We start from the raw sequence: 22,034 nt of genomic DNA, 5'->3' as shown, positions 1-22,034 counted from the left end.
TGAGTTGAACCCATCAAATGATCTACGAATGGGGGGCGTGGATAACTCACATGCATTCGCAGTAAGCCCAACTGAGTTTACTCAGTACGATAAGAGCGTACTGAGTAACTCAGTACACAATCCGATTTCTAATTCCTACATCTAGGTGGGCCCCTGTAATTAGGGTCTCACCCACATGGCTTGTTCCGTGGGCCTAGGATGGTTTCAACGTTGGGCATTATTATCCCCGTTATTTCTTGTGGTGTGGTCCACTTGATCTTTTGATATAATTCATTTTTTGTCTTGTTACCTAAAATTAGCTGAAAAAATGGATGGACGGCGTGGATAATATAAATACATCACGGTTTGGTCCCCACAGAGTAGACAATTCGCTCTCCCGTTCTCTCATCGGGCAAATAACAATAATACCCCTCCCCAGGCGGCTTCCAATCTCGATCCTCCCCAAAGGTTCTCTCTCTCTCTCTCTCTCTCTCTCTCTCTACCTCTGTCTCGCCGATCGCTCCCCAGCTGTACGTCTCTCTCTCACGGTGACCGTTGGATTTATGATTGGTTTATAAAAAAGGAAAACTAACCGTCCGTGGCGTGACCTACCCTCTTGGAGGGTCCTATCCATCACGGGCATCCATGATTCATATCCAGACCGTTTATATGTTGAAAATTCCAACGGGCATTTTCCTGAAATTTCAATTTGTTGCCTGTGCATAGACGATCAAGAAGTATACGTAAAGCAATGGCCCACACTCCATTGAAAAAGGCCCAGCTTTGTGGCTTTTAGATCTTTCAATCTAGGAGATTTTTGCGGCTCCAATGCTCCGTCGAGGGTTTTCAACGCGACACGCGGGTTTTTAATTTTGAAAAGTAGCGTCCTTGTTTTGGCAATCCTGACTGTTGATGTTGGTGTGGTCTACCGTTAATGGAACCTGCCCCAAAATCTCTGAGATTGGAGCATCCTCGCCCCTGTCTCCTTTGTTTTTATCCTTCCTCCTCTCGATGACGCAGTTTCTTCTTCTTCTTAATTGACAGTCTCCTTTTCTTTGATCTTTCTCAAGCACGGTTTTCGTCAATCTACAGAAGAATGAGGAGAAGGCCTGGAATTTCTGGTTTGCAGACAGCAGCAGCTGCAAGGGTATGACTGTAAATTGATATCTGCAACCAACCTGTTTGATCTGCATGCACACCGCATATCTGCTTTTGGGAATTGAAATGGTGCAGTCTACTTCAATAATTCAATTCCCAAAATGGAAAATTCTGCGTATGTGAATCGATCAGTGTGTGTGTAATTTGTGGGTCCCACGAGATTCCTGGTTCTGATGCACGCATTATTCTTTTTTGAATTTTCAGGATCAATATCGATTGCTTGGAGAAAATGTGGCCAAGATCAGAACAGATTTGATGAAAGAACAGCTCTCAACATTCCGTTCTCAATTGGAAGAATTCGCGCGCAAGCACAAGGTAATGAATATCTTTTTAATGTGAATTATTATTAGCTTGAATCTGGTTTTGATGGATGGGAACTATGTGATCATCAAGATGAGGTGTACAAGTGGGTGCTGTGGATCAGCAGTCCAGATGATTGATCTGAAGGGCCGCACTGAGGATGGGTATGCCACCTCCTTGTTACGGATCCGATCTGTGGGAGAATAAATAGGGATTTAATCAGTTTGTGATTTTCTTGTACATTAGAGGCTATGTAGATAGTGTGTAGATAATTTTACAAAATTCTCCAGAGGCCTAGGATTGAATAAGTAGTGCAGAGACCGGGCTAGAATCAAATAGATTAGTACATAGATCTCTGTAATGTTGTAGAATCCTCTAGTGGGTGTTGGTAGAGAGGATAGTATAGAATATTCTAGAAGGTTTAGAGTGTTTGCTGGTCGTTGGATGATCACCACATGGCTTCATCCTAGCCATCCATGTAAAATTCTTAGAAGGTTCTTGGGTCTATATATTGAGGGATCCACATCTGTACTAACCTCAAAAAATTGTTAGCTCTTGAGTTCTAGTGCACTATAAGCCATGAATTTGAATATCAGTATTGTACTGGCTGATATGGTTGTATCATTTCTACATTGGTTGAATATGATACGTGATACGGCTTTGAATCAGCTTGTTCCTAAATAAATGGCATGTATTGGCTCGTATCAGCTGATACAGGCTATATCAGTGCCAATATAGGCCGTAACGTCCAAAATTTGCAAATCTTTTTCAAGAAATTTCTTATTTTCCTCTTCAATTTTTGTTTCAACTGTGGAGGAAACTTAAAAAAGATTTTTTTAGACTAATCCTAGGCCTATTTTGGGAATCAAAGCTCTAGATCTGAGTGAGATTCGATGAATCAAAGTGAAATGCACCATGACGAGAAAATCAGGAAAGGGTAACCATCGCTTATTTTCATTATTTTCATCGTTTTTTAGTTCTATTTTGTTATGACCTGGGTTTTGGTGGTGGACGTGGGATCGAGTGAAGGGACGAGGTGAAGGCGGAATGGATTTAGGTGTCTTCTTTGGTCGACCAATGGTGAGAGAAAAAACTATAGGATTGTTAAAGGGATCCAATCCCTACTGCAGACAGCTGTTTGGAGATAAACTTCATGTCCTTCATTCATTCTTTTTCCGTTTTTGTAGACTCTAGTTACAACTGATTCAATTACACCCAACTTTTCCCACTACCCACCCAACTTTTCCCACTACACGGATGTGGGGATGTTTTCCCTAAAACTAGGACTTAAACAAGGAAACTACCTAAGACTCATGCATGAAATAAGGAACTAATACAACCAACTACTGACCTCACTTGCAAACATGCCTAAAACCATGCCTAAATACATGCAAATAGAATGACACGTACAACTGACCACTTTCAATGACTGGTTTGTAACATCCCCTCCTCCTTAAAAAGAGCCCTTGCCCTCAAGGGCTAGCTCTGAAAACCTCATCTTCAATTCTTCAAGATTTTCCCACGTGGCATCTGCAGGAGATAGACCCACCCAATGCACCAATGCTTCATCTTTCCCTCTTTTTGTGCGCTTGTCTAGTATTGCTTGAGGATTTGGAACCATTCGAGACTATTCATCTACTTCAGGAAGTTGTTCGATCACCTGCTTAGCATCCGCAATCTTGGGTTTGAGCAATGAAACATGAAACACCGGATGTATCCTTGAATCTTTTGGTAAGTCAAGCTTGTAAGCAACGCAGCCAATCTTCTCTATTATCTTGAATGACTCGTAATACTTGGGAGCGAGTTTCATATTTCGCCTGAGAGCAAGGGAAGCTTGCTTGTAGGGTTGGAGTCTAAGATAGACCCAATCTCTTACAGAGTAATCTTTTTCTCTGTGGGACCCATCATAAACCTGTTTCATACGAGACTGAGCTTTCTTCAAGGCCTCACGCAACTCGTTCAACACCTTGTCCCTATGAAGCAGCTCATCTTCCACAGCTTGTACCTTTGCAGTGTTGGTAATATAAGATAATAAAGTTGGAGGGGTGCGGCTATACATTGCCTCGAATGGAGTCTTCTTGATCACTGAATGCCAACTTGTATTATAGCAATACTCCGCCCATGTTAGCCATCGCATCCATTCTTTTGGTCTGGTTCCACTGAAACAACGGAGATACATCTCCATGGTGCGATTGGTTATCTCTGTCTGCCCATCGGTTTGCGGGTGGTAAGAGGAGCTAAAATTGAATTGGGTCTCGTGCAGTTGGAAAAGCTTCTTCCAAAACGCACTTGTGAAAGTTGGGTCTCGGTCACAAACTATGGATTCAGGCAAACCATAAAGCTTAAATATTTGATCAAAGAAAACACGAGCAACTCTTACAGCCGTATATGGATGCTTCAATGGAACAAAATGAATGTATTTAGATAAGCGATTTATTACCACAAAAATTGTTGACTTGCCTTGGGAGGGTGGAAGTCCCTCCACGAAGTTAATGCTAATGTGCGACCAAATTTCTGTAGGGATTGGAAGAGGTTGGAGAGGTCCAGCCGGTTGTCTGTGCTCAGCCTTGTTCCACTGACAGACATCACATTTCTTGATAAATTCTTTGAGTTGTTGCTTAAGCCTGGTCCAGTAAACACCGCCTTCAAGCGCTGGAGTGTTTTGACTAATCCTTCATGTGTGCTATTATGGAATTGAGATTGTATATCCTGCAAGAGCGGGGAGTCATCTGCAAGGTAAATGCGATCTTTAAAAAAAAGCACACCTTCATGAAACCTCCATGGGCCAATGGCATTATCTGCCAAGCATAGCTGAACTAGTGGTTGGAGCTTGGGATTAGATGCAACTTCTTCTCTGATGGCTGAGATCCACCGTGGAACAGGAGAAGAAACAACTGCAATCTCTCCTTCGTAGTTGCTTCGGGATAGCGCATCCGCCACTACATTTTCTCCCCCTTGTTTGTACTTTATGGTGAAGTCGAACCCCATCAGTTTGTAGAGCTATTTTTGTTGTGCAAGGGTTGTAATCTTTTGCTCCCACAAGTACTTAAGGCTTTGCTGATCCGAGCGGACAATAAAAGTTCTTCCAAGCAAGTATGGCCTCCATTTTTGGACCGCAGAGACTAGTGCAAGCATCTCCTTGTCATAGGTTGACATGAGGAGATTCTTCCCACTAAGAGATCGGCTGAAGAATGCTATCGGTCTCTTGTCCTGCAGTAAGACAACGCCAATTCCCGACCCAGATGCGTCGCATTCTACCACAAAGTATTTATAAAAATCAGGCAAGGCTAGAACTGGTGCCTTTGTCATTGCCTGTTTCAGGTTTTTGAAAGCTTCCTCCATAGCTTGGGACTAGGCGAACCTATCTTTTTTTAGCATTTTTGTAAGCGGCCCATCTATTTTTCCGTAGTCTTGAATGAACTTACGGTAATAACCAGTGAGGCCAAGGAAACCTCGAAGTGCTTTGGGTGTAATTGGCTTGGGCCAATTAGTCATAGCCATAACCTTCTTAGGATCTACCGCCACTCCTTGGCGAGTAATGATGTGGCCCAAATAGGCTACCCGTGTGTCACAAAAATGACACTTTTGCTTTTTCACAAATAGCTTGTTAGTTCGTAAGATATCAAAGATCACCTTCAAATGTTGTAAATGGTCATCCCATGTCTTGCTATAGATCAGTATATCGTCAAAGAAAACAATGACGAACTTACGGAGATGATCGCGGAAGATGTAATTCATGAGGGCTTGAAAAGAGGAGGGTGCATTTGTCAGGCCAAATGGCATGACTAGAAATTCATAATGCCCACTATGTGTTTGAAAGGCTGTTTTGTGGATGTCTTGGGGGTGGACTCGAATTTGATAATAGCCAGAGCGTAAGTCTAGCTTGGAGAAGAAGAGAGCACCATGTAATTCATCCAACAGCTTGTCGATCACAGGAATTGGAAACTTGTCTTTTATGGTGACCTTGTTGAGAGCCCTATAGTCGATGCACATCCTCCATGACTCGTCATGTTTCTTGACCAGTAACACAAGCAAAGAATAAGGACTCGTGCTAGGCCGTATGACTCCTGATTTCAGCAGATCGCTCACCAATTTTTCAATCTCTGTCTTCTGAAAATAAGGATACCGATACGGGCGTACGTTGACAGGTTCGGTCCCAATAAGGAGTGGGATGTGATGATCATGCTGGTGTGGTGGTGGGAGACCGACTAGTTCAAAGAAGACATCTGCATAATCATCCAATATTGCAAGGAGGGTGTTATCGATTGCCTTGGCTTGTGGAGTAGCTATTGCATTAAGTAGTAAGACCACTCCTGGGCGCCCCTGCTTTAATACTTGTTCTAGGTAAAAGTTTTCTACAAGCTTGTCTTGTGGAGATGTTAAACCCTGCAATGAGATTTCTTTTCCCAAAACTGTGAAACGCATTTGAAGGTTGGCAAAATCCCAGATTATGGGACCCAAAGTCCTGAGCCATTGGGTACCCAAGACAATCTCATATCCATCCAAGGGTAACAAGTAGAAGTCTAATAAAAGTGGGGTACCTTGGATATGGAGTGGGACCTGGTTGCACCGGCCTGGGCTGATCAACCGTTCCCCACTTGCTACGGCCACCTCAAATGGCCTCCCTTCCAACGCTTGGAGCCCAACTTTAGCAGCCAGAGAGCTACTAATAAAATTGTGTGTGCTCCCTGAATCCACCAAAATCTTCACTGGTGTTGAAAACAACGTACCTTTCAATCTCATAGTTTGGGGAGTATGAGCTCCAGAAATTGCATTGAAAGAGATCTCGGGCGTGCTCTCACTGGCTCCTTCGACCTCTTGTGACCCTTCTCCTCCATCGTCTTCATCCTCCTCGGGCTAGCAAGCTTCAATGACGAATAGGCATTTGCATTGATGGCCAGGGGAGTATTTTTCATTGCAGCAGAAGCAAAGGCCCTTATCTCTCCTTTCTTTGACTTCTTCCGGTGTCATGCGCTTGACTGGAGAAGCCTGTGGGGTGCGTGTTGGAGCTAGGGCCTGTTTGAATTTGGAGTTTTCCAGCACCGGTGGTCGGCGGATGGCCTGGTTTCGGGCTTCAAACAAGCGAGCAAGGCCAATCGCTGCTTCTAGTGTGGTGGGATTTCCCGCCCTCACATCGGCTTGCAAGTTGTCACGGAGCCCACTGATGAAGCAACTAACCTGCTGTATTGGGGTGACTTGACCCGCCCATGAGAGGAGGCGTTCAAACTGTCTGATACTCTTTGACACTCCCAAACTGCTTCAATTTAATCAAGTCAGCAAAGAAATCTTGAAATTTTGTAGGACCGTACCTTGCATGTACTCCTTGTTTGAACTCCTCCCAATTCATGGCCCCATGAGTCTGCTTGTGAAGTTGCAGCCACATTTGTGCATCCCCTTCCATGTGGAAGGAAGCAAGTGCCACCTTCTCTTCCTCTAAGGTGCGCTGGAATTCAAAAAACTGCTCCACCCGACAGAGCCAACGTGTGGGATCTTCACTGTTGTTGAATCGCAGGAAGTCGAGCTTGACTAGCTTTGGAGCACCGAAATTAATGGAGGTTCCTGTACTGGTTGAGCTATTGTAGGCCCCCCCATTGTTGCGAGGTTGAGAAGCTTCTCCCCATTCTCGCGGATTGGCTTGGGGTTCCCACCTCGACGACCAAGTTGCGAAGAGCTCGGTCATCTTTTCGATGATCTTCTCTTGGCTGGCAGCAAGTGTGCTGACCTTCTTCTCTAGACTCTCCATTCGATGCTCCATTGGCCCCGTCTCTGATAGCATAATGTTACGACCTGGGTTTTGGCGGTGGATGTGGGATTGAGTGAAGGGACGAGGTGACGGCGGAATGGATTTAGGTGTCTTCTTTGGTCGACCAATGGTGAGAGAAAAAATTATAGGATTGTTAAAGGGATCCAATCCCTGTTGCAGACAGCTGTTTGGAGATAAACTTTATATCCTTCATTCATTCCTTTTCCGTTTTTGTAGACTCTAGTTACAACTGATTCAATTACACCCAACTTTTCCCACTACACGGATGTGGGGATGTTTTTCCTAAAACTAGGACTTAAACAAGGAAACTACCTAAGACTCATGCATGAAATAAGGAACTAATACAACCAACTACTGACCTCACTTGCAAACATGCCTAAAACCATGCCTAAATACATGCAAACAGAATGACACGTACAACTGACCACTTCCGATGACTGGTTTGTAACATATTTCAATGTAATAGACCCTAACCTACTAAATCATGCTTGATTTGTATTCAATTAGGCCAATTTGGTTGACTTTCAGGCAAGATATTCAAAATTGGTTAAGTAATGACTGTAACGTAATGGTAACGGTCATAACCGTTACGCGTTATTGGGTCGAAACAGCTGTAACAGCCGTTACAGAAAAAACAAGCCGTAATGGTCCCGTAATGGACTGCAACGGTCCTGTAATAAATTTTTCAAAAAATAAAAAAATGGCCGTAGCGGCCGATACAGGGGCCGTAATGGCTGTTACGGCCCGTATCATAACGGTAACGGTGGTGGCCGTTACGGCCACCGTTACCATTTTGGAACCACTTGCTTTCAGGAGGTCAAGGTGACACGCGGCATTCTTATCTAATAATGGTCTGACACATCATTACATACATGTCCAAAATAAACAAATAAAAAGAAAGAAAGAAAAAAGAGAGAGATTCTTGAATTTCTCATTTTCCCCTTTCTGATATTTTTCCTTAGTTCTTTGGCCAAAAAATTTCAATTGATCATGTTTGATACTTGTATTGGTTTTCGGGTAGGTCAATACACTCCTTGATACTGATATTTAGAACCATGATACAAGCCTTCTTCTTGTGTGCTTTCTTCTTCCAAGTAGCTTGGTTACACGATTTGTCGAGTCCCATATGATGCTGTAAATGATGTGTTTAGTCAAATGGCATTCTGCTCAATGCAAATATATTAATTACCAAGCTCAGCCTTAAGTAGCACCACATAGAGTCCTGTTTGGAATTTATCTTAGTGATGGAAAGAATTGTATAGCTCAAAATTGTTAAACTCAGATGAATTGTAATTGCTGGATTTTCCAGACTCACTGTGACTCAATGTTCTCTATCTCATGATCTGTTCCCAAATTTATATTGTTAATTTCTCAATAATAAAATAGAGAGAGTTGTGAATCTTCTTCTGTTATATTTTAGAGGTCACCTACCCCCCCGCAAAAAAAAAAAAAAACAGAAAAAAAGAAAGAAAGAGAGAAAAAGAGGGCCCCAGCTACCAATCCTTAAACACACATCTTCAGGACTGCCTGCTTCCACCTTTGCAATGGAATCCACCTCCCTGTTCTCTTGGGATATGCTCAAACGAGATTGTATGGTCCTTACACCTCTTGGAATGCTCAAAAGGGACAAGCCATATCAATTTCTAATAGTTATAGAATCAAATTGAGGTGTACTTAACTATATACAAAATTTTACAACTATAGCTAAATTCATGCAATGAAAATAGGGAATTGATGTTGACACCTTATTGACAAAAACACCATCTTTTCTACTTTTGAAAAGCCAACAGCACAACTTAGAAAAGGGTGGTTGTGTCTATGATTTGGGGTGGGTTTAGATGGTGGCTCCGCTTAAATATTGTGCATATCAGTCTTTTGATGATTATATTGAATAAGTATTTTGCTGGTCCAGTGCAGAATGACATCCGTAAGAACCCTGCATTCAGATCACAATTCCATGAGATGTGTGCTAAAGTTGGAGTGGATCCCCTGGCTTCGAACAAGGGTTTTTGGGCGGAGTTGTTAGGGATCGGTGACTTCTACTATGAACTCGGTTGGTATCGTTTTTCTCCGTTCCCCAGACTGTATCTTATTTTTATTTTGAAATTTTTTTTTTTTTCCACATCTTCAGCTTTCATGCTGCAGATGTATAACCAAAGATGATGATTGTTTGAGAAAGTTGCCCATCTGCCGTAGAGAAATCAATGAATAAAAAACTGAATATGTCCAAGGAAGTTGTCTAGAAGCTATGCTCTTACTGCAATTACTTGTTAACTCTGGTTCCTTGTGACTGCAGTCCTTACTTAAGGGTGGTATATTTAGTCTTTTAAGAGGATCATGTTTCTTTATAACTAGTGCTTTTGTTTTACAGATACACATCCTTTCTTGATTGTGAACCATTTAGCTTAATCTCAAGTTTGTTGTTGGTGAGAATCTACACTTCTTTCTTCTTTTTTCATCAAGTGACAACACAGAAATACAAAAAGCATTTACATTGTAGTCTTGTCGCCCCAAAGATTAGTGTCTTACATTCAAAACTTATGAAAAGTGCAGCACGTGGCCCATATGGTCCATGAGAGCAGTCAATGGATTTATTGGAAGCCCCAAGGCAACTCCAAGAGAGATGGTTGACTTATTTTAACTCTCTGGTTGCATGTAATGGATCACCTTTGATCCAAATTGTGTTAGAGATGAGCTTGACACATGTCCATAAGTGGGCACCTTGGCGTGGCGTAAATATCATCGTCCATTACAATTGGCTCTGCAAATGCTAAAGCATCAAAGACTTGCTTAGTCCAAATTGGCCTTGCGAAATAAGTCAGGAACATCAAATAAACAAATGATTCACCAATTTTTCATCCCTTAACCACATGACCTGACCGTTTGTGATGAACAACCTCCTCTTTTGTAAATTGTCAATTGTGAGCACATTGTGTTTTTCTGACCAACAATGTGAAAGGAAGGATATGGGGAGGGCCTTTATATTTCCATATAAGATGCATGGCTTTTGGCGTAGCATAGGGAGCATGCCCAATAATGACCGAATGGACTTGACGGAGAAGCGGCTCAACCTATCAATGTTCCACTTATCTAGGTTGGTGAGCACTGAGTACCTCAGAATGTTTAATGAGCCCCATATGTGAAGTCTTCAATCTCTTTTTTTGAAAGACTTCTGTAGAATATCAGAGACCACAACACATTCCCACCCAAGAATGACACAACATGAGATTGAATCATCTCCCCCAACTGCTAACCTGAATAATCTAGGAAGACTACATAAAAGGGCTGCCTGTACACCATCCATCCATCTAGAAACTTAACTTTGAGCCTTGCCTTGGATTAATAGAGATCTCCCCATAAGAGTTTAACACTTTTAAACACTGGTTTCCACAACCTAGATGCGTTGTATTGAACCGAAGATCATGGAAACCACCCACCTTCCTCTGTTCTATATTTACTAAGGATTGTCCGCTTCCACAACCTTCATTCCTCTCCGCTACCTCTAGAACCCTTTTCCTGGAGGGGCCATTTTCGTGGACTTGAGATTCCTGATTTCCAATCTTCCATCTTCCCTGGCTTGCACACCTCATCCTAACTAATCGAGTGGAACTTGTTTTTATTTTCCGAGCCTTTCCAAAGAATCCCTCTGAATTTGTTCCAATCTATGAATTAGTTGGCCATTGGAATAATGACATATATTGAAGTGGCGTGTTGGCAAGAGCTGACTTAAATCATGGTGATTTTGCCCCAAGGATAGATACTGACTTCCCTCCACCTTGATAGTTTCTATTCCATTTCTTCCACCACATGCCATGAGTGTTTGGTTGGCCTTCTGATGCGGAGAGGGAGGCCCAAATAAGATGATAGAAGACTTCTTGTCTAACAATTGATCCTTGCCTCACTCACATGGACCCCCAGTAATTTGCTTTTGTGGATATTAATCTTTAATCCCGAGACCCACTTGAAGCACCACAACATTTTACGAAGATTTCCAATTTTTCCTAGATCTGCCTCGCAGAACAAAAGCGTCATAGGCAAACTGCAAATGAGAAATGTGGAGGTCAATCTCATAGCCACTGGTGAGATTGTTGCTGCTTGTGAAAGTCAACTTTTTTCTTAGAGCCTTTACTACAATCACACAAAGAAGTGGGTATATAGGATCCCCCTGCCTCAATGTTCTAGAACTTTCAAGAAAGCCTTTGTGCGAGCCATTAACCAGAATCGGGGAGTGGGCTCGACTTATGCATTCCCATATCCACCTACACCACTCAGAACTGAAACCCAACCAGTTTAGCACGTATTAAAGGAAAATTCCAATCCACATAGTTGTAAGCTTTTTTCAAGTCTAGTTTACCAATGATCCCATAGTTGTAAGCCATATGCCACATCGTTGTAAGCGTTTTTTTTCCCCCTTCTAAAAGGTAACAATGACCTTTCTGAAAGAAGAAAAGGAAAACATGCAAGGCTAATATGATGGTGATGACAACAACAATGATTGTGGACCATAATTTACATAAACCTTTGGATTCATGATGAGGAGCTAGCCAAGTGCAAGGAACTAAGATCGTGCAGGATAGGAGAGATGAGAGGAGAGCGAGCGGAGTAGGAGGAGCGAGATTGTGCAGCATGTGAAGCAAGACAACGTAGAGATCGGTGGCTGGAGATTGAAGGAAAGATATGTGATGGAGAAAAGATTCTCCTTGAAGGGCCAAGAGGGGAAGGCACGGTGGTTGTTGAAAGAGTGGAGGAAGAGTGGGGGGGGGGGGGGTGTGTGGTGGTGGTTGTCATCGGAGCATGGTTCATTGAAAGAATCTACCTTCCAAAGGCACCCCAGTTGAGGAAATGGTTTTCCTGGAGGGCCTAGGTGAGGATAGCTTGGTTATCGTCGAAAGAAAAGCGGGTGAAGGTCTCTGGAAAATGAATTTTGCCAAGCAACTTCCTGTGGGGACAGATCTGAGACCCTCTTGCAGTTCTCTAAAGGAAATAAGGAACCATGGTGCTATGGGCAAAGGGCCAGCTCGCTCCATTGATAATCCCTAAGTTATGATGGTAGGGAAGAATGATTGTTGGGGGAAAGAGGTGGCCTCTGAGAGCATAGGTCAGGGTGGTGCATTATCTCGAGAAGTTGAAAAGGAGGTGCAGATTCCGGCAGGAAGGGGTAGGAAGAGGAGGAAACCAAGGCCTAGGGAGAGTATGAAAGAGTCGCAGACCTTGCTTGTCGATTGGTTCTCGGAGGAATTGATAGATATCAACTTCCAGAGGGTGTTTGGGCACTTTGGTAAGGTTATGAAGGTGGTAATCCCTAAAGAAAAAGGTTTGTCTGTTATCAGGGGTTTCATTTTTGCGAGGATGGAGAGGGAAAAAGATATTCTGAGGGTGATTGAAGGGGTATCGGGCAAAATATTCCAAGGAGATGAGGGTGCAGAAAGCGCATTCCAGCCCAAGTGAGGTAAATAAGGAGGTTAGAGAAGGGATCATGGTCACTATCTAGGGAAGTGAGGAGCTAAAAAGTTTCTGCAGCTGAGACTAGCAAGCAACAATCCCCGGAGAATTCAAAGTCAGGAGATTTCAACCAAAAGGGGGGATCGGTCTGCTTCAAAGGAGCTCTAATGGGATTTTCTTCCAAAGGCATAGGGTCCTAGACTTCTCCTCCAGCCCCTCCGAAGGTAAGCGCTTCTCATCCTACCCAGTCGGTGTTGTTTATCAAAACAATCTCATTTTGGTTTTGAGTTCGGTGGTTTCTGTTCACCCTAGCATTTTTGGATTAGACCATTTTCGGTCTCAATGGAGTCTAATTACCACGATGAGAGCTGGATTAGGAGGCACTGATCTCAATCATTGGTTGTGTTCGAGCTGTAACCTAGAGGCCCAGGATTTCCTTATTCATCAAATCAATGAATCGATGTTTTGGGTTTCTGTATCCTTCTGAAATGGTAGATACAAGTTATTTTTGCCAGTTAAATCCATTGTAATGTCCTGTGTTGTCCCTTACTAGATGGGAGGAATGGTTGGTGTATGGTCAGTCGGATATCTAGGTTAACTCGTTAAACCTTCTGCTAGAACTTTGGGTTGAGGAGGTGCTTGTGGCGATAGGTTCTAGCTTCAGGGAGCTGAGGCTGATAGACAGGGCTACGTTTAAATGGGAAGATCTTCATTGGGCTCGCATTTGTGTCCACTGGAAAAATTCCAGACCCCCTCCCAAATCTCTTTCAATGGTGGTAGGAGCTGATTGTTTTACAATCAAAATCAGATGCAAAAATCCTTCTGGTAGAGTGGGAGGCCTTATCTCAAAGACCACGGAAGGTGGGCTTCTGGCGAAGAAGCCGGGTGTGTCACCTTTCAAAAAAAGAAAAGAAAAGAAAAACCGGGTGTGTCGGTCCGACCGTTTGAGGAAGGAGCATGAAACCGGTGCTCTTGCGGGACTCTGATTCTGAATGGGGCGGTTCAAGATGTGCCCGGCGAGGGAGCCGCGTGTGGAACTCGTATCTATTGCGTGCAATCGAGTGATGATGTTGGGGCAAGTGTCCTCTCCTTGTGTCCCCAATGGGTTGGAGGTCATTCTGCGGCTTTCTTAGGAATTAATGGTAAGTGACGCCTGAAAATCAGTTATTTATAAGAAAAAAAGGCATCCCAGAAATTAAAATGTAGTTATAATCAAAACATAAATAATTAATTCTTTTTTATATGAGCTGCAACAAACATTGTTGACACATGGACGCAGCAGCTCAATTTGAAAAACTCGCTTTCCTTGTGTCATAGGTTGTGGACATCTGTTAAGAATCTCCTAGTCCATGTTCAAAATCTAACTGCTGGTTATCTGATTAATGTAGCTTCTACCGAAGTGCCATCTCGCTTTGAGTTAGATGCATCTCTGCTTCTGCACCCAAATCTGGTGCTGCTTCTCTTCATGCATCATGCAACTATATTTCTAATATTGACGTTCTTTTTATAGTACTCCAGAGACCCTTTGCAAGAATTACGCCTTTCTTCTGTGAGAAATACTTGGGATTTAAGTAATCCTGTCAAAGCAAGGCCACTAGCTCGAGAAGTCTTTTACTCTATTTTCACCTCTTAGGGAATGAAATAATTTCAGATTCATCAAGCCTGAAGTTTCCAACCATTACTCAGTTCAAGATGCACGAATTGGTTGTGCACCACCTAGGGATGTTTGAGACCGTTCTATTCTCCAAGTTTGTGAAAGGGAAGGGGGCTCTGATACGGCGGTCATGGGTTGGCTGAACCATTGAGCAGCTGCTGCTATGAAAGAAAGTGATTTGGGATGTCAATGGTGCTGAGCCTAATTTTCAGCCCTGTTAGATAAATGGGCTGAGCCCAGATTCAACAGCTTATTACTATCAAGACACGGTTTTTCTGTCAAATCCAGGTTCTGGGCCTGGTTATGGCTTTCATGCACAAACCTGGGCCTAAATTTCACTTCCAACAAGTAAATGTGCCAGGGTGGGGCGGACACCGATCTAGCCCATTGGCAGCTGTAGTTGTAAACCCCATCCAGCTCTGCCAGAAAAAAAGGGTAATTCATGACATCCCAGCAACTGGCTGCCAGGAGAGACAAACCAAACTCATCAAATCTCCATCTCCCCAACAATCTGATGTAGGACAGGTCATGGACTTCTTAATGGAGGGCCATGATTGAAAGAAATCACGTCGAGATCGGCCAACACACAGTATGGCTTTGGACAGCCAGAACTTTGCCACCAGATATCGAAATCACGCGCGTAATATGTCGAAGAGCTGTACATCCTGGCCAATGCCAATGCCATTGAATGGTTTTGCAAAATTCAATTGTTCTAGGGTCATTTTTGGTCTTCGTTTTGGTCTTCTAGGAGAGTTAGGGTATGATTAGACATCGTTTACTATTTTTCAGAAGTTTACTATCTTGAGAAAGTTATATTAGTCATATTAAGGGCACTGTAAACATAATTCATCCATTATTATCATTTAAAAAAAAACAAAAAAAACAAATAAACCTTGTGCTTTCAGGGTTCCTCACAGATATGAGGTGTATCTTAGAGGAAGAAGACAGTGATCTCTTCCTTTCCGTTTTACCATGCACCTGCCACATTACAGTCCTTTTCTAATCCATAGTATTGAAATGCAAACTAAGTTTTACTTAATATGCTATTGGTGTGTACAGTTATACTGTATAAATTTCACAAAAGATGTAACTTTGGAATTTTAGCACACTTCATTTCTAATAAAGTGGAACTTGTACTAAGATGAGGTTATGTACATGGCTAGGCAGGGGTGCAGATTGTTGACATCTGCTTGGCTACTAGATCGCACAATGGAGGTCTAATTGACTTGCAGGAACTCCGCAATCTACTCTGCCAAAGGAGAAAGGCTGCCCGTGACTCAGTTTCTGAAGACGACTGCTTGCGCGCCATAAGTAAACTGAAGGTATTGGCTCAACTGCATATTGTCCCAGGAGGATTGCTAATCGCACACATGTACAAGGTGGCCATCTACATGCAGGAGGTGCCAACATGGTAAACGTGCATGAGATCCAAGAATCTGTCAGGTGGGTCCCCCGTTTAGATGCCATGGCCTAGAAATTGGGCAAGTCCGCTTATTGGGTGGATGGAAACAGATGTAAAGCTAGACAAGGACTGAGTTTCAGGCCATGGCATGTACACCAAGGGGCCTGCCTGATAGATGGCTCGGATGTCACATCTTTATGTCATGTTGACATGTGGTGGTGCATATATGCACCCCTTGCATTCGTATCTATGAAAGCATGTGTTCAAAGCTTCGAAACTCAAGATATTTTTTCTTGGCTGCTGTTTTCATGTGCGGTGACGGTGTGTTGCTTGGATCTTTGGATCTTCCAGGCATTGGGTAGTGGCTTTGAGGTGATATCTGTCGGAAAGAAAAAGCTTGTCCGTTCTGTTCCAACTGAGTTGAACAAAGACCACAACGAAATTTTGGAGCTGGCTCAGGTTTGTTTGTTGATTCCAATTAGAGGTTTTCCAGCCTAATGACCATACATGTGGCACCCATATCCAGCAATCTGGGCACTTCCACTTGCGGAATCCATCAAGGGATGGGTCATGCTGAAGAATCTACCCCCTCTGATGATTCTAGCCAACTGATTTGCATATTGTAAATGGGTAGTCAGAAAAAGATACAATCCACATTTAGCAGGAAAGCAAGTCATACCAATCAGATGTTTAGGATAATCAGATCACAATCTTGTAGCTTGGCCCATCCATTATGGATCCAGATCACAAAAAAGGTAGGCCCTTGCATATGGTTATGTGCCAACCAAAAGCTCATTGCAACATTGAAGTTTTGTGGGCTCCTAATCATGACATATCTTTGTACTAGCAATGAAAAATCTTGTATGCATTTATAAAATCTCATCCGTTGTTCTGAGGCTTGGTCCCACCTCTCAGGCCCATGGCTACGTGACTGTCGAAGAGGTTGAGAAGCAGCTTTCATGGTCATCCGGCCGTGCTATCGATGCCCTTGAAGCTCTACTCAAGGTATGTGTACTTTGTATATGTTTGTTCCACCTTCATATGCCGAACCTTTTTTTTTGGGTTAGGTTGTTAGTACACACCCCATTGTCAGTGCACACTCCACTTTTAGCTACTCCCACTAGGGAATCGATACCATAACCTCAGTGTTGAAACGATGTATCTTCTCCATTGTCAGTTGTCACATACCGATTTTTGTTTCTTCTAAAATAAAACTCTGAAATCATTGTTGGTTCGTGTTTGTTTATGAACTCTTGAATAAAAACAGGAAGGTCTTTCAATGATCGACGACGGTCACAAAGATGGGAGACGCAGGTACTGGTTTCCTTGTGTGGCTTCTGCTTCCATTGCTGCTGGAAGCTGATATGATCCGATCGTTGACATTTAATCATCTGGTAATAATAACAAGTTTGAATTTCCAAATGTGGTCTATAGACTAGAATTGTTGATGTGATCATGGCCACAGGCAATCCAAGGTGGGCCAATGTATGCCCATATATGTACAGTAGGATAGGAGTTGCATCATACTCTGTGCATCCTCTTCCATTTGTCAGGGTTTGATGCAAAAACAGATTATTCATGTGATATGGCATGGTTCTAAAACACCGCGATTCGATTTGGAACTTGGCCAAGTCAACTCAGTTTGATGAGATTTTGGAACTGATTCTCTAGGAAACTCGGTGGGTCGCGGCCCTGAATCAACGAGAGTTGGCTGGGCTCGTTCAGGGGCTCGATGCGACTCTAGTGGTGACTAAACCCTTTCATCAGGTGGGCCGCACCACGGTACTTGCGCAGTCCACCTGATGATTGGGCCAGTGATCTTTTCAGGCCATGCATGGAGCTCACCTGATTAACATTTGGGATCTTGCAATGGACCACATTGGCATGGGTGTGGAGAAATTGTATAGTGGTGGCGAAGAAATGCTGAATTTCAGGCAGGTCTGTCTGCTTCTCGGGTGGGCCACAATGTGTTGACGAGGAATGGATGGTTGAAAGAAAGTGACCATTGTGTGGTGCATCAAACGAGCAGGTTGATCTGATATTTGGGCCATGGAACTTTATAGTGGGACCTGCCTGATCAGTGGTTTGGATCTCACACGTCCGCATGTATGAGTCAGGACTTCTATTCCTGTTTCTCGTGCGGGTTGATATGGTGGGCCTCACCATGGATGGTAGATGCCCCAAGATCTTCCTAATTTGAAAATCTAACCATTCGATGTCGAGTGCTACAAATACATGGTCTCTTTTTTTTTTTTTTTTTTTTTTTATAAAAAAAAAAAACAAAAAAAAACAGGAACTGTCCAGTAACATGCAGTCCAATCCATCTGTCTTGCCAAGGTGTCACTTGTGTAGTACATGCAATCCATGCAAGCAGTGGGCCCCACCATGAAAATCACCTGATACAAAAAATCGTGCCGCCCTGTCAAAATCAATGGACGGTTAATGGTCTAACTTAGCATACACGTAAGGCCCACCTGACAAGTGTATGGTTACGATTTTGTAGACAGTTGATAATGGACAGGGCCACCATTTACAAAGATATGTAATAGGGCCCACCAATGTGTGGATGAGCCACAACTACGAGACACTTCCAACCGGCTGAACCACAATTTCCATCCCATGTGATGATGCGTATGGCACTAACCCTTCCAAAGAATGGACTTCCATCAGATAGCCTTACGCAAAAGTAAGCCAATTTCGTTCATCAAGTGGGCCATACCTATATTTCTTTATTTAATCAATGGCTATCCATTATTTTTGTATGGTGTGGCCCATCTAACGAGTGAATAAGGATAATTTTTGCACAATCATCCTACGTTCATGGTAGGTTGGTACCCATCCCTTGGATGGTAATTTTGGTAAAATCAAGGACCTGAATTATTGAGTAGAACACCCAAGCTTGTGAAGCCACCATGTTCACCATGTTATATATGTAAAATCAAATTCATCCTTAGGCTCCATTCTCAATCTAGGCCCTGGGGCTTTTTTTTTTAAATTTTTTATTTTTATAAAGGAAAAAAAGAAGTAAGATTTGCAACTCGTATGGACCACACTACAAGGATATTAAGGATGGGATGGCAACCATAATTTTAAGTTGGATCAGTGGACGATCCGAACCATCTAGTAATTGATCTTTCTTTCAAAGTTATTCCTTTTAGTGTCCCATTTGTAGACCAAAGATTATTAGATGGTTAGATCATCAAAACATTGTGATTTTGCAAGCAATGCACTTTGCTTCCCTCCCTATTGTGTACTCTGCATTGTTTTGTACCCAAACCACAACCACACATGGCCCAGATTTTAAGATAGCATGTTCATATTTGAAGACCCACTTATTGAGGGTCGAGATTTTGTGTGCTCTTCAATACAGTGAACTCTCTTGGGAGAAAGCACATCCAAAACACAAAATCTCAAACATCCATACAGGCCTCTATCAACATCCCCACGTCTATTTAGACCGCAGATATGAACATCTTTGTCTTAAGTGAGCTTTTGGTGCATCCAAAAGATCCCGTAATGAATACTCTTTCAATAGACAAAGTGCATTGTCTGTTTAAAAAAAGAAAAAGAAAAGATATTGGATCAAGCTGATATTAGAAAAGAAAAAGAAAAAGAAAAAGAAAAAGAGAAGCTCTGTTAGGCTCACCATGATCGATGCGTTTGATCCTACTTGTCCATCTATTTTGAAATAGTTCATTTTAGGGCATGAGGCCAGAAAAGAGGTGGATCCAAATATCAGGTGAACCACACCACAGGAAACAATAGTGATTGAATGCTGACCATTAAAAACTAGTTAGCCGGAGAAGTTTTGGATCAAGCTGATATTTGTGTTTTCCCTTCATTTAGGTATACGTGACCTATCAACAGGCTGGATGGAAAATAAACATTACAGTGGGTCCTTGGAAGTTTTTAATGGTGGGCATTCAATCAACACTGTTTCTTGTGGTGTGGTCCACCCTATATTTGGATCAGCCTCGTTTTTGGACTCATGCCCTAGAATGAGCTGGCAAAATGGATGGATGGCGTGGATAAAACACATACATCATGGTGGGGTCCATAGAAGCTTTTCCAGTGCCAAACAGGTTGCAAAACACACACACATGCATGCGGCACATATGCAATGTCAATCTAGCCGTCCATATTATGGGCCTTTGCTTTGAAGCATATCCTGAAAATTACACCCATCATCTGACTTTGCCCATGTTGAAGTTGGGTGTTTAACCACTTTCTTCCCTACTGGCCGTTTAATGGCCACCAATTGGACGTTTATGATCATCTCATCGGTATGCTTTTTGATACTTTATCTATCCGACAATGGAACCCATGATTTGGACAGTCTACATATAAATGTGTTGAAATCCGGACAGCACCAGCTGGTTGGACCGGTTTGGACTCGAACATACAGCCAATCAGGGCCCGGATCTGTTTCTGGATTTGGACTGCCCATCTCACACAGGTCTTCTGGTCCAAGCTTTGAAGTGTTCAACCCAGGAGCGGTTTGGATCGAGATCGTTAGGCTATGTGGAAGAGGAATGCGAGATGGCTAGTAGAGCTCCGCATCGAGTCGAGTTGGACCAAGTTAGGGCTGAACCGACTCCGATCCGGTTTTCAAATAGACCTGACCTGAACTCGACCCAACTCGGTACCGAGTCCAGCATGGCTGACCTGATCCGAGTCCGGGTCTGGCGTGGACTAATCCGGACCAAGTCCGACCCAGTCACAAGTACCGAGTTGGGTCGAGTTGGGTTGGGTGCAGCGGGTATCCATGGGCTGAAATCACAATTCAAAACCTAGGTGCACTTGCTAGAATTGCAGCCTCTCCATCACGCACGCATGCACGCATGAGTTGAGTTTCAGATTGAGTCGAGTCAGTACCAAGTTGGATTTCAGGTCAAGTTGAGTTACTAGGTGACCTGAACTCGACTCGGTTTGAGTTCGGATTGGACGAAGTCTATTGGGTTTGGATCGAATCGGGTCTGAATGAGTCATCCCGTGCCCAGCTCTAATTGCTAGCCACACCACATGGTCCATCATGGATAGACCAAAAAAGGCCGGACCGGTTGGGTGATACTAACCATTCCATTAAATGGATTTCAAGAGAGAAGAATAGCCCAACGGTCCCCAAAGCTTCAATAGAAGCCCTCCATTCGAACAAATTAGGATCATCGAGTTATGGCCCATACATGATGAGGCCCACCAACAAGTGATCAATGCCAAACACAACCACGGTGTGTTCTCTCTAAAAAACAAGAATGCCCCTTCCAGCAATAAAGCTACAATAGCTTCTTCAGATGGATGTGGCTCCCATAATATCAGATTGGATCACTCCTATTTAATCCTTTGGGAAATCTGGTTAGAACAGAACGCTGGTCACTGGGCTTTAGAGGGGGTGGTTTTGCATTTCATCACTATTATGATGTGATTTCTAATATAGTGAATGCAAATGAGAGAAATTTTCGATGGCCCTCATTGTTGTGAAAGTACATAGATTCATCATGGGGAGCTCAAAGCCATTCAAAGTGGCGAGGGAAGAACTTACAATCTATTTCGACTCATTGGAAGGTGTTGGGCTGGTGGAGAAAATTATAATCCGATTGGATTCTATGTTCTCAGTGGAAGGCGTTGGATCGTTAAAATCCGACGGGATTTTATCTTCCCTGGTTACCCTGTGCATAGAGAAAGCATTGAAGTGGCTGATGTACTTCTCTATCACTCATGATATATCTATGAGGCACTATAAAGGGCGTTAAAGTGCGCCAAGCTGGCCCACGCCTGCCCGCTTCGGGTTTGACATTTATTGAGGCTAAATGCCAATTGTCAGGGCCTGGGCAAGATTTATGAGGCCCAATAACTAATCGAGCAGGACCCTGGCTTGATCACAAGGGCCCACCGGGACCACCCGGTGAGTTCCAACCTATTTAACACTATTGGGGCTGAGTGTTTGGATGGTGGGGGTTCAATCAAGGTATTCGCCGGACCTTCACGATACAGGTCGTAATGGCTACTACGCCCTGTAACAGTCATTACAATCTCTTTTTTTTATTGAAAGAAAAAATCCAGAAAAACTTGTATCTACCCCATAACATTTTTTTAAAATCCAAAAAACCTGAATTTACCTCGTAACAGATCATTACGGGGCTGTTAAGGCCTTTACAGGGGCATAACAGGCCATTAACTGCGGTTATAGGTCATTTTTTCCATAATGGCTATTACGACCGTTACAACCCCGTAGCGTGTAACAGTTGCCACCGTTATGGAACACCATGAGTCCAATTAGGTCTAGGCCTATCAATGTAATGCACTGGTGACATGCATCAGATTCAGCAAACATCTAC

At 43.1% G+C, this 22,034-nt stretch overlaps 1 protein-coding gene across 3 annotated transcripts; it reads left to right on the top strand.

The window, feature by feature from the left end:
* The first annotated feature begins 374 nt into the window (after positions 1 to 374).
* LOC131217109 (vacuolar protein sorting-associated protein 22 homolog 1) lies at positions 375 to 17,348 on the top strand. 3 transcript variants are annotated; one of them, XM_058211868.1, is made up of 8 exons: positions 375 to 509; positions 1,050 to 1,126; positions 1,342 to 1,452; positions 9,119 to 9,254; positions 15,465 to 15,619; positions 16,051 to 16,158; positions 16,615 to 16,704; positions 16,967 to 17,348. In XM_058211868.1, exons 2-8 carry the CDS (start codon positions 1,076 to 1,078, stop codon positions 17,060 to 17,062), a joined length of 747 nt encoding a protein of 248 aa, XP_058067851.1. In that variant the 5' UTR covers positions 375 to 509; positions 1,050 to 1,075; the 3' UTR covers positions 17,063 to 17,348. The 3 variants fall into 3 exon arrangements, with proteins under 3 accessions (XP_058067851.1, XP_058067853.1, XP_058067852.1); XM_058211870.1 differs by having other exon boundaries at positions 457 to 509; positions 1,072 to 1,126; XM_058211869.1 differs by lacking the exon at positions 375 to 509 and adding an exon at positions 533 to 722.
* Positions 17,349 to 22,034: the final 4,686 nt, after the last annotated feature.

Source organism: Magnolia sinica, chromosome 10, assembly GCF_029962835.1.
Source record: "Magnolia sinica isolate HGM2019 chromosome 10, MsV1, whole genome shotgun sequence".
In the NCBI taxonomy this organism is placed as follows: Eukaryota; Viridiplantae; Streptophyta; class Magnoliopsida; order Magnoliales; family Magnoliaceae; genus Magnolia; species Magnolia sinica.
The sequence above is the reverse complement of the archived record's forward strand: the minus strand, read 5'-3'. Positions and strand labels throughout refer to the sequence as shown.